This window comes from Onychostoma macrolepis, chromosome 11, assembly GCF_012432095.1.
Source record: "Onychostoma macrolepis isolate SWU-2019 chromosome 11, ASM1243209v1, whole genome shotgun sequence".
NCBI classification, from domain to species: domain Eukaryota; kingdom Metazoa; phylum Chordata; class Actinopteri; order Cypriniformes; family Cyprinidae; genus Onychostoma; species Onychostoma macrolepis.
In genome coordinates, this window is record NC_081165.1 from 10,624,365 (window position 1) to 10,644,582 (window position 20,218).

The 20,218-nt window shown below is 35.3% G+C and overlaps 1 protein-coding gene across 1 annotated transcript in view; it reads right to left on the reverse strand.

Moving 5' to 3' along the window:
* Window positions 1-1,784: 1,784 nt before the first annotated feature.
* Window positions 1,785-20,218, reverse strand: part of tkta (transketolase a) — a 29,951-nt gene continuing 11,517 nt past the window's right edge. Inside the window, exons 3-15 of the mRNA XM_058792546.1 lie at window positions 20,094-20,211; window positions 18,966-19,079; window positions 18,629-18,726; window positions 16,448-16,639; window positions 15,253-15,371; window positions 14,972-15,168; window positions 14,721-14,885; window positions 11,262-11,418; window positions 10,620-10,750; window positions 8,635-8,718; window positions 8,367-8,460; window positions 5,885-6,007; window positions 1,785-3,470 (exon numbers count right to left, since the gene is read on the reverse strand). Coding sequence (XP_058648529.1) covers window positions 3,283-3,470; window positions 5,885-6,007; window positions 8,367-8,460; window positions 8,635-8,718; window positions 10,620-10,750; window positions 11,262-11,418; window positions 14,721-14,885; window positions 14,972-15,168; window positions 15,253-15,371; window positions 16,448-16,639; window positions 18,629-18,726; window positions 18,966-19,079; window positions 20,094-20,211 — 1,780 coding nt within the window. The 3' untranslated portion in view covers window positions 1,785-3,282. The remainder of the gene's footprint in view (window positions 3,471-5,884; window positions 6,008-8,366; window positions 8,461-8,634; window positions 8,719-10,619; window positions 10,751-11,261; window positions 11,419-14,720; window positions 14,886-14,971; window positions 15,169-15,252; window positions 15,372-16,447; window positions 16,640-18,628; window positions 18,727-18,965; window positions 19,080-20,093; window positions 20,212-20,218) is intronic.

Below are 20,218 nucleotides of genomic sequence, written 5' to 3' on the forward strand. Positions count from 1 at the left end.
GATGTAAGGGTCGACCTTACCACTGGAAAGGTAATTTTACTGTGTTCAGACAGCTTGGCCTTTCTTCCAACATACCATTTGATTCATACGAAAACTGGTTTGTTATTAAAGACCTATTTTTATTGCTACAGATGTTGTCTGGGGTTATTGTATGGCTTTTTTAGTGACCATCCTTCATCTCAGGTCTTACCATGGTATGTTAACCTCACAACTTCCTAACAGAGATATCAAGGTTTCTTTGTTGTTTTTGAGCAGCAAATCAGCACATTAGAATGATTTCTGAAGGATCATGTGACACTGAAGACTGGAGTAATGATGCTGAAAATTCAGCTTTGATTACAGGAATAAATTAAATGTAAAAATATATTCAAATAGAAAACTGTATTCTAAACTGTAATAATATTTCACAATAGTACAGTTTTTACCGTATTTTTATTAATGAATGGAGTCTTGGTGAGCATAAGAGTTTTTTAAAAATCTTACAGAGTATATAATGCTATAATCCAAGTTGATTAATTCTTTTGCAGTTTATACTCTGTCTTGTGGCTTTGGCCTTGTAGTGTTTGCCATAAGAGGAGCAATGCGCAAATATAATGCTCTATGGTGAGAACCTTTTCTTTATTATGTATCTGAACCTTTCATATGAGTTACTGCAGGGCATTGCCGTAGATTATTTTCTAAGAACACCCTAGAAAGACTTTTGTTCCTGTTTTTTAAACAGGAAAGCAAGGCGTTACTGTGATTAAAGCAAAATTAATACTAAGAGGTAAGAAAGTAAAAAATAAAAAAATATTTATTTGTTTGTATTTTTATAATACAACGGTGATCATTGACTGTTTTCTTTTGCAGGTGTCCATTTGTGCATTCATGCACATTTATTAAGTTTGTGTAGCACTTTCCACATATTGTTTCAAAGGAGCTTTAAATCAAAGCAAATTGTATTATAAATTTAATTTTGTACATTTCACTGAATTTATTTTGTATCAAATTGTATTGTAATTTAATTTTTGTACATTTCACTGAATTCATTTTGTGTCAAATTGTATTGTAATTTAATTTTGTACATTTCACTAAATTAATTTTGTCCATTTCACAACATAATTTCTAATTTAATCTTGTTTTGCTATTTGTTACTTTCTATATTTCACTTTTTCAAAACATTTTTGATTAATGATTATTTCATTGATTTTTCGAAGTTGTAAATAAAAAAAGATGATTAGAGGTTTACCAAAAAATATTACTCATTGTGAAGTTTTCTATACATTTCTGAATGAATTATGGTTTCTACACCATTTTTTTCAGTGTATAATACATTCTATGTAAATGTTAGTGTTATTTAATTAAAATAAAGAGTATAGTTTTTTATCTTACAAACAAATGCATTCTTCTTATTTGTTTGAATATACAACAGGTTCTCTTGACAACTTACAGTGACAACATGCCCCAATACACTGTACAAAATTTTTTTTTTTTTTAAGTTGAGCCAACTTAAAATTAAGGCAACCAGCTTCAGCAGATTTTTGAGTTTTCTCAACTTGTCGTTTTAAGTTAATACAGCAAACAAATTGAGAATCTCCCACAAAAATTAGTTGAGCAAACTCAAAAATCTGCTGAAGCTGGTTGCCTTAAAATTTTAAGCTGGCTCAATTATAATTATTTTTTACAGTGTAGTAGCCAGTGTGTGTTTCAAATGACCTGTTTAGTAATGGTATAAAGTGACTTAAAATAAAAAAAAAAATTAAAAAAAATAATAATAATAAACCCACTGAAGCTCCGGTCTCCCCTATTAGTGTGAATAAAACAGGCAACACACATGATCTCTCAAACTCAAATGCAGAGGGCTTTAATCAATCACTTGTTGAGATACATAGAAAAATAACAGAGGAAGTGTTTGTCTTAGGTTCATATTTCAGATATAACAGCATGTTCCAGTGACGCTGATGGTTTCATCCATCCCTCATTTTCTCTGGCCAGAAAACGACCATGTTTCATGCTCATAACACCACAAAACGCTACTCCATCTTTGTAAACACAGAGATCAAACTACAAACAGTTTCACAGACGACAACCATTTACTACTTTACTGAACACTTTGAGTCGAAGCACCCTACAGACATTCTCATTTGATTATCTGTTTCTTTTTCTTAAGACTAAACTCTACATACCTAACATCAAATCCTTTTTTTTCGCACACGTATCTGTTCCCATGAAATCCAGCCCCGCCCTGTAGTCATAGCTACACAGTAACAATATAAAAAGTATTAAAATATAATGTCGCAAACAGTTTCATCGTTGGGTCTTATCAAATGACAGTTAAAAACACAAGTGTCACGTTGTACAGCATATCGATGTTTTCTGAGGTGATAGTGTAAAATACGTCTTAGCGTCGCTAACCTTTCAACTTTGAGTTTCAAATCAACATAAAATCATTATATTTGTCTTTACGATATTTCAACTCTTTTCACAATCTAAGTCCTTGCCTATAATATTTCATGCTGAAAACCCCATTTTATTTGAGTCACATTATGCAAGTAAAAATGGTTATAAATGCAGTTTCATGTTGATTTGAACTGTCAGTACAGGAAAAGATCTAGAAAACGTCTCCTGTATGCATATTTGTATGTACACTAGCGTTCAAAAGTCTGAGGATTGTTTTATATTTTTACAGGAAGTCTCTTAGGCTCACTAAGGCTGCATTTATTTGATCAAAAACACAGTAAAACTGTCATATTATTATAATTTAAAAGAACAGTTTTCTTTTTAAATATATTGTAAAATGTAATTTATTCTTCTGATGCAAAGCTGAATTTGCAGCATCATTACTCCAGTCTTCAGTGTCACATGATCCTTCGGAAATCATTCCAATATGCTGATTTGATGCTCAAGAAACATTTCAATTGTGCTACTTAGTATTTTTGCAGATTCATTTTCTTCATTATGAATTTAAAGTTCAAAAGATTTATTTGAAACATTATAGCTTTACTGTCACTTTCAATCATTTTAATGCATCCTTTCTGAATAAAAGTATTGATAATAAAACTCTTACCTCAAACTATTGAATATTAGTGTATTTGTAAGGAAATAAACTAAATGTGAACGTTACTTCAAAATGTACACCACATACAGTATCTCACATTACTATTATACTCACAGTGGGGTCATTCACAGTGAACGAGGTGGAGGGAGGGGCCACAATCTGAAGAGGAGGAGTCATGTGACAGTGTTTGTGGAGCTGGTTATTTGATTGATTTGGGTGGAGTGGGCGGGGCAAAGCGAACAGGTTCACTTGGCATTAGCCGAGCTGCTGAGCATCTTCCTGACCACCTGTGTGATGGAGTCGCGGTCGATGCCGTAGATTTTGAGCAGGTCGGACATTTTGCCGCTGCGGGGAATGTGAGCGACAGCCAGACGCTGGAAAGTGAAGCCTGGCTCATTGACGATAGCGGAGCACACCGCCTCTCCCAGGCCACCTGTGGAATTACAGCAGGTAATCATGTTAATGGTCCAATTTTTAAGGAATGCCACACAAAATGACCCTTTTTTAAAAGATATCATTAAAATAGGCATCCTGGGAAATCATGCCTGTCTTTGTGATGTCATCAATTACAGTAATAAATTACATGTTGGAACTAAGAATTTTATACAGTTGGTCTTTTTCTTACTTGTAACATGAAAAAAGATCTAAACACACACACACATGCAAACAAAATATATATAGTATCTTCATAATCTGAAGATATTGGTCAAAAGTTTAATTCTTTTTTTTATTATTATTTTCTTATTTTATGTTTTGAAAAAATCAAACACAGTAAAATGTAATTTATTCCCGTGATGACAAAGCTGAATTTTCAGCAGCCATTACTGCACATTTATTATTATTATCAGTGTTGAAAACTGATATTTTTATGGAAACCTTGATATATTTTTAAAGAATAAGGACAGCATTTATTTGAAATAGAAATATTTTGTATTTTTGTGTTCTTTACTGTCACTTCTGATCAATTTAATGCATCCTTGTAGAATTTAAATATTATTGTTATATTATATTATTCTTATATTCATTTTTTTCTTATAAGAAAAAAATCCTACTGACCCCAAGAATAAGTGTTATTTTAATATTTTTTATATACTATTATAGTTTTTATTAATATTTTAAATGAGCCGTTATTATTATATTTAAATTTTCTTTTCTTTTTTTTGTAATTTTGTTATGTGCCTGTCATTTCTTAAATATTACTATTTAGGTTTAATTAATTTTATTCCAGTTATGAAAGTTATTGAGGAAACAATGATGTTGGAGGCTCACGGTATGTCATTTCCATGCACAAAACTCTTTTTTTGTGCAATCGAAGTGTGCTACACACAGGTGAGTGGGCCTGTACAAACCACCTGTAGCAGCACACTCTCCTCCTCGATGCGCACTAATCACTTTTCACACACACTGCTGTGTGTATACAAATCCCACAAAAAGACTCAGTAATATATGTATGTTTACATGCTCATGCACTACAAATCATCCTGCACTGTTCCCCAGCCAGCTGCTGACTCACAATGTTTCTCTTCGCACATGTACAGTATTTATCTGAAGCACTCGTATAGTTTGTATTTTTTAGGTTATGTATAGGTAAAAAAAAATTTATATATAGTATATTTATAGTCAAAATCTATCAGTAGGATAGTTGTGTATAGGTTTACATTGTTTTACTTCATTGTTGTATGCCTGTATTTATGTAGCACCGTGGTCCTGTGAGGCAGGACATTTCGTTCCACTGTATGCCCCGCATGTAGCGGAATGACAATAAAGCTCAACTTGACTTGACTTGATTATTCAACTATGCCAAGGTAAATACAGTTTTCCATTCTATGGCACCTTTAATTTAAATTCCAGTTAGTCAGCAATGCAACATTTCTATTTTTTGTTTAGTTTAAGCTTTTCTTTTAATATTTGTGTATGTTTATTATTTGTATTTAGTATTTGTGTGTGTGTGGGGGTCAGCTTTATTTCAATTAACAAAAATGTTTTAACATCTGGCAAATGTTAGAAAAACAGTTAAAATTGTTCACGAATTTACTGAAGTAGTCAAAGGTGGTTTGCTAGTCTTATCTGGTTTAAGCGGGTCTCCCAAGCTGGTGTAGTTGTTTGTGCCCAAAACCAGCAAAACAGACCATTTTTAGGCTCTTTTGATTCTTTTTTTTTATTAAAATGAATCTCCTGCTTTTAAATTAACATTCACCTGTGCATAAAGGTCACTGTCTGACCTTCTGCACCATGTTCTGCTTTTAAAATTCATATATCTGTATGCCAAACATCATGCTTTGATAGTCTATCCAAATCTCTTTTTATCCCTACACGCCCCTGCTATCAACCTTGCTGCGATCACATGTTCTCTCTGTCTGTCTCGATTCTCTTTCTCTCCCCCGGGGCAGAGGGGATGTTTGCTTTCAGAATGATTTTGGATGTTAAACTCTCTCTCGCTCTCTCTCTCTCATCCAGCCTCACTCCTCCTCTGGCACGCAGGCAGTAATGCCACGTCCAGGGCCGCCTCTGGTATCTAGGTCACAATAAGCCCCGCGGCCGTACGTTTGCTTAAGGAGACCTGACAGCCCTCCGCTTCTCTGTCTTTTTTTCCCCTGAATGAACAGAATGAGACACGGACAAAAAACTCAACCGATTATGACAACACAATGCCTTTTGCTTCCCGATCCAATGACAATTTGCCAACACATCATGTTTCTTCCAGCCAGCCAATTGCACTCTGCCACAGCCTCACAGACAGATACTTCGCTCCTCGACTGGACTTGCTGTTCATGCTACTTGGATGTGCAGCCAGGCTGAAATGTGCGCTTGAGACAAGGGATAACGTGCTCTAAGCTTGAAACCCACCTTCATAATAGTGATCCTCAACCGTGATGACACGACCCTTGGTGGCACGCACATGGTCGATGATGGTTTTGGAATCCAGGGGTTTGATTGTGAAAGGATCGATCACTCTGATGTAAATCCTCTCTGGAGAATGACACACAAAGCACACATACCTCAGTTTATGTTAAGCTCAAAATTCACATCATGTATGTATGGGAGATAGTTAGTCTAGGGATAGTTCACCCAAAAATGAAAATTCTATGATTAGTTACTCAGCCTCACGTCGTTCCAAACCCCTAAGACCTGCGTTACTCTTCAGAACACAAATTAAGATATTTTTGAGCTTTCTGACCCTCCATAGACAGCAACACAACTGACACGTTCAAGGCCCAGAAAGGTAGTAAGGACAACATGAAGACAACATGTGTTCTGAAGATGAACAAAGGTCTTACGGGTTTGGAACAACATGAGAATGACAGAATTTTCATTTTTGCTGCATGAACTTTTAAAGTAAAGTCTCTCAAAAGAAAGAGTTGACTCTCAATCACTGAAAGGAGTCAACATGAAACATTAGCATATTGCCCGCCCACTTGTTGTGTGCACAGATGTGGGAAAACTCGATTTTCGTGTTGGTCTGAATGAAATTGCAAATTAATTCTTTGCCACTATGTGCCGCTTTTGGAGAAAAATAAGCTGTTAAATAGCTGTTTCTCCGGTAACGCTGTACACAAAGCAGCACTGTGCTCACAAACACTGCTTTAATTTAATGAAATCGACCAATCAGACCAATCATCGCAGATTAGCATCACGCAAAGGAAGGGTTTGGAAAAATTATTTGTTGAGTGAATCGTTTGGGAGCTGTTGAGCATATAAGACGGTCACGTAGCTACGGGTGGGCCCGGGCCCACCCACTTTCATCTGTGACCCACCCAATGAGAAGTTTGTAATTTTCCAAATGGATGTAATTTATTAAACAATACTAATAAACGTCTTATTTCACTGTAACTTTATTTATTAACAATATTAAACGCTTGTTTTTTATGGTCAATTACAGGTCGTTTCTTAGTTTCCCCTCATCCTATAGGTGCATATCATCATACGCTTGTCAAAATGATGATTCGTCCGTTTCTGTTAGTCCCACCCACAATGTTACATTTACGACCCATGTTTACGGCATAAGGATATAATAGTAAAATGCGCGCGTTTGTGAAGTTAAATTTGAAAATAGCCTAGTGAAGCAAAAATAAATCAGATAAATTCTTTTAAAAAGTAAAAGTATTAGCAATTAATCTGTACCGTCTACAAATGAAACCCGACAGACCACCTGAGGGTGCTGGATTTATTGATCGAAAACTTCTGAGCCAAGTGTGTTTGAAACATCATATTAGCATAGGTACAGTGTTTGATCCGCTAAACAAATGCGTCCTTTGTGGAAAGAAACACATAAACATTGTGGTAGATCCTGGTCGCTACAACAAACTGCATCATTTGCAGCTGCGCACATTTCTGCGGTCCTCGATGCGCGTGAACTGACAGACGCTTGATTATGAAATCATCAGCCAAGCCCTGTTGTTTCACACTGAGGTAATGCTTTTTAATAAACTTCCTTAAGTAAACATTAGTTAATGCATTAACTAACATTAGCAATACATTTCTTACCGTGTTTATTTATCTTTGTTAACCAGCTCAGGCAAATGTTAACAGATACAACTTTTAATTTGAATAATGTCCTATTAGTACATTTTGAAATGAACATTAACATAACAAATTACTAATGTTAATGCATGCTTTAGAAGTACTGTGTAATGAACCTTGGTGCTGTATTTTCTGTTGCCAATTTGACATGCAGTTTTCATATGCTACACACCTGGCCCACCCAGTTTTATGTAGGCCCACCCTCTTAAACATTTCTGGCTACGCCAATGAAATAAGGTAAAAATAAATTTATACTATAAGAAAATGAAAATGTTTTTTGACCTTACATGCATCTCAGTCTGTTGTTGGAGATTCTCAAACCAAAATATGAACCTTTCATAACCCATAATACGGGCACTTTAAATAATTCTTTACTAGATCTTATTCAGTTAGAAAACTACAACACTAATATATATTTAACACAATGGTATAACTAATATAAAGCTAATATATTTAACTAAACATAATCAATAAACAAAGTAAAGACATTTATAATGTTACATATGATTTCTATTAACTATAAATAAGAATTGTTTCTTGAGCAGCAAATCAGATTATTAGATTTCTGAAGGATCATGTGACACTGAAGACTGGAGTATAATGATGCTGAAAATTCAGCTTTGCATAATTTGCATAACCTTTTTTAAATTAGAATAAATAATAACATTTCACATTATTCATTTTTTTACTTTGCCTTGGTAAGCAAAAGAGACTTTCTTTAAAAACATTTAAAACATTTTTACTGAGGCCAAACGTTTTGAATGAGATATATATTTTACAGTCTCTGCATTGTTTCATTATACTGTACCTTTTTTGAGCTGCTCGGCTGCAGCCAGAGCTTCATGGAGGGTCATTCCAGCTCCGATCACAGTAACCTGATCTTCCTTACTCTGGCACACCACCTAATCAGGTCATTTATACATTAATGGTACATTATCATACATTTCCGTATAATATTAATAACTCAGCTTAACAAAGTGAATCAATAATAAATGTATGATTGCTTTGATATTGATTTGAATCCATTTAATATCTCATCTCAGACTTAAATATATTTTTTAAAGAGACAGCTTTACCTTGGCTTGGCCAACATGGAAGTCCTCGTTGCTGTTGTAAATGATTGCAGTCTCTGGACGAGTGGTCCTGATGTAACAAACCCCCTTAAGTCCAAATAAATTTATAGAAATAAGAAAAGGGCTAAATCTCATGATGAAAAAAGTGGAAAAGAAAAGAAAATGTTTTCTGATCTATTATATTGTCTTGCTTTCAGCATGAATTTGAATTGAATTGGCCCTACCCAACAAGAAGCTGAATTGATATGTTCTGAATCTCAATTGAAAAACAAACAAAACAAAAAAAAACACACATGCAATGCATTCTGGGAAATGACGTATCTTCTAAAGTAATTGTGAACGTCTGTTATTATGGGGTTAATATCTTTTGCTTAGGCTACTGTGAAAAACCAAATGTTGCGATTATTTTTAATTGATCTTTCCATTGTCTATATTCTCTAGGTTGTATATTGGTAATAAAAGTTGTGTTCAGCAGAAATTACAAAAACCTCTCCGGCTCAAATTTTTGATTTTGTCAATATTTTTGTTGAAGAAAGATAAACATGTATAACAATTAAAGCCAAAATATTAAATGTCATGAATGTATATTTACTGAGTAATCCACTATTTTGTAGAGGGGGTGACTTTGGAAAGATGGCAGCAGCATTTATGTTATTTTTACACAGATATAAGTAAGTTTTTTAACAAAATCTGTTGACTTTAGCCATCTTTGTTGCCTTTTATGCCAATTGTGAGCTTTCAAAAATGAAAAAAAAAAAAAAAAACACTTTACTTTTTTTTTTTTCTCCAAAGTTTGCATGTCTGTAACTCAACAAATATTACTGATATCTTGTTTACCCTTTTAGATTTTGGGTTTTGAACAAACTTTTCTTTTGATATCTTAATTTGTATGGCTCTATATGGTTCATTTCCAGAGATTTAGGCCTCTCAATATGGCTCCAGGTGTAAATTGTTAAATTGTACACATTTTCAGAGGTCAAAAACCAAATATTAATCACATTGCATACAGCTTATTATACTTTTTTTCTTTAAAAGAAAAATGTCTGAAGAACATTTCAAACATGTAGTTACAGTACTGCACATTTGAACCCTTGGAAGCTTCAGAAGCTGTTAAAATGAACAAAATCGCTTCTTCCAAATATTCCTGAAACTGATTCAAATATAGAATCTTATGAATAGACCACAGAGAGCAAGTTAATGCGCCTCAACTCGAGTGCAATTTTATCATTCAGACAGGTATGTTCTATGAAATTATTAAACATTTCTCTTTAAATACAGTAAGTATCAGCTGCATACAAATTGACCTTCATTTGTTTTGTTTTTTTGTTTTTTTTGATCACTCAAAATGGGTAATTTTCAACAATTTAGACATGAAGCCACATTGAGATCCCCATATCTCTGGGACTGAATCATATACGGCATTGAAAATGATGATTCCAAAAGAAAAGTTTGTTAAGAACCAGATGTAAAATCATATTGAGATATCTTCAATATTTCTTGAGCATGCAAACTTTGGAAAAATAATATATACAGCATTGAGACAGGTATGAGCTATGCAATTGTTTTGATAGAGGGAAACGAGATACATTTCTAGTTTCAACATTATTTGTTCTTCAGACGTTTCTCTTCAAATACAATAAGTATCAGCTAAATTCAAAGTAACCCACATTTGTTTTTGACCACTGAAAAGGTGTACAGTTTAATAGTTTACACATGGTGCCATTTTTAGATTCCAATATTGCTGTAATGGGACCAGATAGAGTCTTAAAAATGAAGATACCAGAAGAAAAAAATATAAAACCCAAAATATAGAAGGGCATTAAGAAATTTGCATTTTGAATGAATATGAATACGAATATATCAACATCCTTATAAATATAACATCCAATTGATGTGTTCAAATATTTTGATCAAATTTTATGTTGGCATAGGTTTTTAACTAATCTCTACTGTCCACCCCCTCATAATAGTAGATATATCATGCCAACCTTTGTGTTGGCTGCAAGCTCCACAGACTTTTCAGTAGACACAGCATCACTGGGGTAGAAAATGGTGGCAGTGGGGATGGCTCTAAAAATAGCCATGTCCTCCAGCGCCATGTGGGCCGGTCCGTCCTCTCCTGAAACACACACACCAGCCACATACTCACACGCTATTATTTAGACCGAACAGAATTTGTATATTAGATATGTGAGGTAGGTGCACAAGCATGCGACAGTTGAGCAGACAGACAGGCAGTCAGGCAGGTGTACAGACAGACGGACTGGCATGCAGTGTACCTGTGCTAACGGAGGGGATGCCGGGTCACCCGGAGACAGTCTCCGAGATGCACAGGGGGAGGGAGAGAGGGAGAAGGGGTTGTGCTAAGATTCGCACCACCGCCAGACGACCAGGAGAACAAAACACACATTAGAAAGACAGCTTCAGGAAAAAGTAGGGGTGAATCACTCACAAATCTATTCAAAAACATCATCGTTAGAGTCACAGCTGCGACATGTGAGAGAGGAGAATGGGAGGTGCTGGAAATGGGCGGGGCTTAAAAGGAAGAATTTTGATTGGAGAGTGCACCTGTCTGTTAGAAAATAGGTGGTGCTTAGATTGCAGCTTTAAAAAAGGGAAGCACTTCTTACCGACAGACAGGCCGCAGTGGGAACCGCAGAGGTTTATGTTGCTGTCTGAGATGGCGGCCATGCGGAGCTGGTCATATGCGCGGGTGAAGAAGGTGGCCAGGCCACTGGCAAACACGATGTTTCGCTCACGTGCGGCACAACCTGTGGCAACGCTGACCTATGAAAGATGGATATTGTTAATTGTTTTTTAATCCTGATCCCACAACATTCCTGTTAAATACATATGAAATACATACTGATCAGACTTATGGTTTTCATGTGTTGGATGACAGTAGGCAAAAAACTTGAGAAAACCAAAGGTTTTGGCTCTTTCAGCTGGGGAAGAAACACATGGAATCTGCTAAACAGGAACTCCATTTTATCCTTCATATGAGAGGAATTACTAGTGTGCGGCTCACACACTCGAAATCATTTCCTGTTTCCTGTATGAAATCCTCTCCATGCAAGACATAGAATATAACCAAGCCTGAGCAACAGTAAGTCTTAACATGTGGGACTTTTGATATACACACACGTGTATATACTGTATATGCCCCTTTGAGGTCCGACGCTAAAGTGCCCTTGCGGTCCGGTCTATGTGCCCCCGATCCGCGATTTCTGCCGTAAGGGACCCCCACCATCCCCCGCTTATCATATGATAAATATGAGACTAAAACTTATACAGGGGCATTTTATTTGCCCCAATATCTTGAATTTTAGGGCATAATGGAGCCCCGCCCCCTTTTTAAAATAGCCAATAATAGCGCTTTGTTTATATCCGCTCAGGTCAGAGCCTTTGAGCTCGGTAAAGCTGAATTTGACAGCCACAGTCTTCAATATGAAACACTTACTAAAACAAAATAGTGATCATAATCACGCTGAGGCTGTGAAGTTTTAAAAGTGTTTGATAGATGCCAAATCGCGCATATGATTCGCTCAGTGCGATCGCGTCCCTGGACCGGAGCCAAAGTCCGGATCAGACTGTGCGTGCTGCCGCGGTTCACGTGACACAATGTGAAACCAGAACTCATTTGCCCCAATCGAAATTTGAAGTCTGAATCATTCCCTATCGCCTACATTGTGCACTACGTGCCATTCACTGTACAGGAAATAGCCTACTACACTGTGAACGATTGATTGACCGATCTCAGCTGCAGCTTCAGCGTCTATTTATAGTGAAGGGGGCGGGTGCTTCGGATTCTAGAGAGCATTTGATTGGTCAGAAGATTTGATGAGAAGATGAAGTACGAGGTGACGTCAAAAAAATCGTGGAACATCAAAAAAGGTATTTTGAAGACAGTTGGTAACAAAGCTGTTTTGGTTACCAATGACTTTCATTGTATGAACAAAAAAATACTGTGAAGTTTCTCAAATTATTTTCTTTTATGTTCCATAGTTTTATGTTAGGCGTTGCAGCCTAAATGTTTATGTGTAATAAATTAATTAAATTAATTAATAAATTAATTTCTTTTAAGCAATTTTGTGGGTATTTTCACAGTCAAATTTATTTAGAGATTAATTAGATTAATTAATCCAAACATCATGTAATTAATTAGATTAAAACTTTTAATCGACTGACAGCCCTAATATATATATATATATATATATATATATATATATATATAATATAGCTAATGCATGTCAGTGTCATTTGTACAAATATGGCTTCTGTTTCATGCCATTAAGATATTAAAATTAATCCATATTTCTTTTTTGTCAGATTATAGTTCGTATGACTCCTTAATTAGTTTGCAGATCTATTAATACATGTCCTCTGCTTTGCCTCTGATTGGTTAACCGCAGAGTTTGAAACAGATCTGAACTCTCTTAGCATTCAGGTTTTCCGCGCGTCCATCACGATCGCTTCCCAAAACACAAAATGACAAATTAGTGGCCTGCATTCTACCTACCACACGTACCAAGTGAACGATGACTATGTAGAGACAAAGCAGAAATATTTTGGCTTACAGCAGTTATACAGATCATAAAGAATGTGCTTATGAGATGAAAAGGAGGCGGTGCGGGTTTTCTGCATGGCTTCTCAGAGAAAGTCACTGCAGCAGGGCGTGGTGCAAAATGAAGCGTAAGTGGGTCACATCTTCGCTGCTGCATTATGGATAGAGCACCATGAATTATTCAACAAATCAGCATTTTGGTGCTTTGAGGGGCGTTTTGCATGGCCAATCCCAGGGCTCTACTTTATCAGAACAATCTAGGGAGCATTTAAGGATGTTTCGATCACTAAGTTAGTGTCCCTAATGAGCAGACCTTTGATTTGATTCTCGAAGCTGTAAAGAGTGCTAAAATGTAACTATAAAAAGAATAGTCCACCCAAAAATGAAACTTCAGTCATTCTGTGGAGAATAAAAGAAGATGTTTTGAATAATGTTGGTTACCAAATGGTTTTGGGTAACAGTTAAATGTAACAAAACATGAAAAAAAAAAAACTTGTTAATCAACTTTGATAATTGCCTTAATCTTTAAAACAACATAGAAGTTAAGAGAAGTACAAATACCTGTCAATTTCAGTGAGTGAAGAACAAATTTATACTAATGTGTCTTTTGTATTAGGTACATTATTGTCTCTGACAGACAGCATGTTAAAGCCACCCAGGCCGCCATTTGAACAATTGATTTGATAATTATAAAAGTACTGGAGAAGTTCAAAATGCTTTTTGCGTAGTTCATTATAACAATTTTATGGAATGAAGTTTATTTTGTGGTTACTCAGAGACATGTTTGGTTTGTCATTTGGCTGTCACAAATTTGTTGACTTTTGAAAAACAAAGTTAATTCTTTTTTTTACCAGGAAAGGAGTGGTTTTGATGCACAAAATTGGTTTTATTGTCTCCTATAACAAAAATATTTTATCTAAACCCATGAAAATCCAGAATCTGTTGTAAATGATAGTAAAAAAAAATTTTTTTTTCAGTTTTTTTTCCCAATATTACCCCATAGCAGACTTTGACGTGTGGACTATCCCTTTTAATACTGAAATATCAATATGGAAAATATGTTTTTCCAACCAGGAATTCAGCACAATCATGGCATTTTTTTTTTTGTCAGGTTTACTAAAAGGTAGTACTTGCCATTTTTGGTTCTTTAAAATATCATGATGGTACTTAGTGGGGAAGTCATGGCCTAATGGTTAGAGAGTCGGACTCGTAATCTAAAGGTTGCGAGTTCGAGTCTCGGGCCGGCAGGAATTGTAGGTGGGGGGAGTGAATGTCCAGCGCTCTCTCCACCCTCAATACCACGACTGAGGTGCCCTTGAGCAAGGCACCGAACCCCCAACTGCTCCCCGGGCGCCGCAGCATAAATGGCTGCCCACTGCTCCGGGTGTGTGTTCACAGTGTGTGTGTGTTCACTGCTGTGTGTGTGTGCACGTTGGATGGGTTAAATGCAGAGCACAAATTCCGAGTATGGGTCACCATACTTGGCTGTATGTCACTTCACTCACACTACTTCATAGTTTCCTACCATGTTCTGCTCTGCGCTGTAGCACTCAATAAAGCGGTTGGGATGCTCATTTTTAAAGATTTCAGAGTAGGTGAAATTTTTGGTGTCGACATCCATAGCCACCACTCGCTCATTGTAACGTCCCAGTTTGGCCACGGCCATCCCGTATGCCTTGCAGGTGGCAATCTGTTGGAAAAGAACATGGTGTAAAGAGCTAGACCATGATATTAAACCAACACATCATCCATCCATTCTTTGACTTGAACTCTCACCTTCTCTCCAGGTTTGTAGTTGGGAGCACTGGGCATGCGGATATTGCGCAGACTCACGGGTGGAGTGTCTTCAATGGGTGAAGCCGGGTACATGCGCTTGTTACTGTTGAGGATGCGGCTCTGGAGGTCTCTCATGACGCTCTCTGCCATGTCCTTCGACAGCACCTTGCCATGCCATCCCATCTTATCTTCTGCCGCTGAGCGTAACAGAGTTTTTTTGATCAGAATATACAGAGTTATATCAGCATTTATAGATTTGGAAGTAATGGGAAGAAATATACCAGGAATGCCTTTGCCCTTGATGGTTTTGGCGATGATGGCAGTGGGTTGGTGACGTGGCTGGCTTATGGCTTTACACAGCTCTTCCACACTGTGGCCATCCACAATGATAGCATGCCACCTAAAAAACAAAAAAAAAACAAATTGACTGATGGCCTTTCACTGCACACACACTAACACAAATAAATATACATACAAACATGCAGATCCCAGAGTTGTTACTGTTAACTAAAACCAAAATTCTTAAAAACTGATAAGAAATAAGAATCAAATGAGCATATTAGAATGATTTCTGAAGGATCATGTGACACTTTAGACTAGAGTAATGATGCTGAAAATTCAGCTTTGCATCACAGGAATAAATAATACTTTAGAATATATTTGATTTATTTAGAATATATATATATAAAAAAAATGTTTTTTGGTAATTCAAAAATAAAGCTAAAATAAAATAAAATAATAGTAGATGGAAAAACATAAACTTAAAAAATCCTTACAGTATTTATTATTTTGCTTTTGAAATAAACACTTAGTCAGTTAGCCAAGTCAACATTTCACATTTTTAAGTTGAATTACTAAAATTAGAACTGAAATAAAAAGAATACATAAAAGCTATAAAATTAAAAATAATAAAAATGCAAAAACTTTTTTACTAAAATGTAAATTGAAGAACAAAAATAAAAATGAACTCATAATAGTGTATAAATAATACTAAAATAAAACTGGCATATCTTAGGAACAAGACAATAAAATGAGCACAAAAAAAAGAAGTCTAAAGTAGACTATTAAATAAGCATGAATACTTTTTAGGTTATCTGAGTAAATCCTAAAAAATCATATCAAGGAATAAATAAATCAATAAGCTAGCTAATTTAAATACAATAAAGCCTATGTTAAGGTCATTTAGATTATTTCCAACCGTTAATAATATTAAATTGTGACATTATTTTTATCTCATTAGGAACCTTTAAACCCAAAACTCTTGTTACTTTAATGCATGCAGCTGTTTTACTTTTGATATCATTTTGCTTATGGAATTCTGCAATATGACATGTTTTAGAAATTCACCCATATGTCATTTACAGATATTTTTATCTCAGCCCTCCTGGAGCAATTTGAGCTCAAGTGTCTCATGGTGACACCTCAAAGGGTTTGACGTTCCCAGCCCATGCCTTTATCCACCTCCATCCAACCCACCCAAAGGCCTCACAGCGTCTCTGGTACTTCTCCACATGGTGCTGCAGTGGTGCTGGATCACTCTGGCCCAGCCGGTTGATGTCCAGTATGGCCAGCAGATTATCCAGCTGGTAGTAGGAAGCGAAGGCCATGGCCTCCCACACGGCCCCCTCGGACATCTCTCCATCCCCCAGCAGGCAAAACACACGGTAACTGCAGAAGAGTGAAAACACAACTACATTTTTGCATTATGTAAAGACAATGGTGCTTGCATGTGCAAATTTGCTGTCATGATGGACGAGTGTTGTTGGTGTTTGCCAAGCTGTATAGCTAAGCTGTTCTGAGTGTATTTTAGCACATTGTTATGCGGTTGCTAGGACGATATGGGTGTTTGCTAAGGTGTTCTGAGTGCTGGGGGACTATTTATTCTTTTCTTGGTGGGTTTGTTTCTTTTACGTTCTGTACTACTTGATTTATGTATATGTCTGTAGTTTGGTCTCCTAATTCACCTAAAATTTTTGTTCCAAACTGTAGTTCACTCTCATGTCATTCCAAACCTGTATGAGTGCCTTGCTGAACATAAAAGGAGATATTTTGAAGAATGTTGGCAATCAATCAGTGATGTTTCCCACTGACTTCTATAGTATTTCTTTCTCTACTATGGAAGTCAATGGGAACCAACAACTGTTTGGTTCTTCAAAATTCTTCAAAATATCTTGTGTTCAACATGAGAAAGAAACTTATACAAGTTTGGAACGACATGACGGGGAGTAAATTATGACATTTTTTGGGTGAACTATTCCTTTAATAATTATATTTGAAAAATGTTTTTCATTCACATAATATAAAAAATTTCAAAGCCAAATAATTTTCTCAATAATTACAAAAAATCTCAAAAATATTTGTTTATCAACTTACATTCAAAAGTTAAGGGGTCAGTAATTGTATTTTTTATAGTAATTTATTTTTTATTGTTATCATACAACAATGATGCATTAAATTAACCAAAGTATAAAGACTTTAATAATATTACAAAAGATTTATATTACAAATAAATATTGTTCTTTTGAACTTTCCTATTCATCAAAGAATCCTGAAAAAAGTATAATTTCCCCAAAAATATAAAGCAGCACAACTATTTTCAATATTGATAATAATAATAGATGTTTCTTGAGCATCAAATCAGCATATTAGAATGATTTCTGAAGGATCATGTGACACTGAAAACTGGAGTAATGATGCTGCAAATTCAGCTTTGCATTATAGGAATACATTACATTTTATAATATAAGACAATAGAAAACAGTTATTTTAAATTGAAACAATAATTCACAATATTACTGTTTTTCCTATACTTTTGATCAAATAAATGCAGATTTGGCATGCATAAAAAATGTCTTTCAAAACCATTAAGAGATAAAACCAATCCCAAACTTTTGAACACTAGTAAATATCTTTTTATTTTGTTTATTTTATCTCTACGTTTTTTTTTTGTTTTGTTTTTTCAGCTTGCTTGCTGATGTGTAAAACCTCTTCACCGCCGCCCTCCTTAACACAACCTGACACTTTCCTGTCACACCAGATCCACAGTCTTTCACGAATGAGAAGAGACACATTCAATTTATTAGAAATCACCTAGGATTTGAGAAAAAGTGCTCTTACACAAGACAGCAGGTATGATTCCTCTTTCTCTGCACAGCAGCACTCGCACAGTTTACGTATTTATGGGCTTTTACAATGCATTATAAATAAAGAGTAAGTCACGTTTTGAAAGGATCGCCTAAAAATTAGGCTTCAATTTGGGAATAATTTGTGCGATTATGCCTAAATTGAATTCTATCCAAGATATATAAATAACCGGGTGACGGCCGCTGGGGGTTTGATTATTAGAGCAGAAGAATCGCGAAAGCACAGCTTGACGGGAAAACTCCACACCCTTAAAATCCTCAGCACGGACATACAAACATGAGATTATAGTGAGCACTCAGGTAAATGCAAAACCCACATTTCGCATTTATAATTTAACTTTATTGATACATTTTATAGATACATATCCACATTTTAAGCATCTGAGAACTAGGGTATTTTTTTAATTAGATCTAATTAATTTTGAGTTTGCAACAAAGCACACGCAATACAGCTGTTTGAGTTGCTGTAGGCCCTTCTATCGTGAATGTATGGGTTTATGGGTGGCATTCTTACCTGGATTTGTCAAAGTATTTAGCGGTATAGGCCATTCCACAGGCTACGCCCAGCCCCTGTCCCAGAGAGCCTGTGGCCACATCCACAAACTGCTGCTTCTGTCAAACACACACGCACACACACTCACGTGGATGTTACATAAAATAACGGCTGTCATTGGTTAACGGTTCATGCATTTGCAGCCAGTTTAACCCGAACAATTATTTCTGACCCAATAAACTGCAAGATTTCTCACGGTGCTGCTAAATATTTTCTGATCTGAGAGCAGGTCACTTTCATATCACTGTGACTGAATGTGTTAAAGAAGAGCAGCTGATTTTGGAGCAGTGTTACTCACAGGTGTGGGGTGTCCTTCAAGCGTGGAGTCAACCTGACACATGCTCATGAGCTCAGACTCTTTCAGGAAGCCAATCTCCACCCACACAGAGTAGAGGACAGGGGCCGCATGACCCTGGGAACACCAAACACAAAATCTATGGGTCAACCACAATGCCACCGTTACGCAACTAATCAAAAATTACTTTAACATTTAATAAGCATATTTTGCATAACACTGTATTATTATATGATATTATTTTTGGGGAATTATTATTATTAATTTTAACATATACTTTATGTTTATATTAAAATTATTATGTAATTACCTAACAATTACTTAAAATAAGAAAAAAAATAAAAAACTGTTTAACAGCTAATAAAAATATTTTGCATAGCCCTGTATGTTTATTATTATTATTATTATTATTATTATTATTATATTTTATTTATTTTTCTATTACCAGCATTATGCAATTATCAAAAGATTACTTAAAAACAAAAAAAAACAGTTTAACAAACATATTTCACATAGCCCTCTATTATTATATTATATTATTATTATTTTATATTACCAAAATTATGCAATTATATAGCACTGTATTATATTATATTATATTATATTATATTATATTATATATTATATTATATTATATTATATTATATTATATTATATTATTTTATTATTTTTTTATAATTTCTTATTTAATATATCTTGGACTGTGGACTATGTATTTTTCATGGAACTCAAAGTACATTTTGTTTTATATTTATTAGTTTAATTTTGGGTATTAATGGTTAATAAGATCAATGACCATCATAATTGACAACCATGTCAATAAAAAAATGTATGCATACCTTAAGGAGGATTAGGGTATTAAGTTTTTTTGCATACGATACCATGTTAATGGCTTTTTTTTTTAATCATGTTTTTTTTTTCCAGCACTTACAATACCATGGTATTAATCATAGTAAACATTGGTGTATAGATTCAGTATCATTGTATATTTCGAAGTATAACCATCACTGTACCATGGTACTGGCACCAAACAATGCCAATCTCCTGACTTAGCGCCATCTTGATTTACACTTGAAATATTAAAGCTGACACTTGAATAATCCCAGTTAGCTGAGTCTCTGGTAACCTCACCTTGGACAGGATGAAACGGTCATTGTTGGGGTTCTTGGGGTCATCTGGCCTGTACTTCATAGTATGAAAGAAAAGCACAGACATGATCTCTGCCACACTGCAACATGATGTTGGATGCCTGCCAA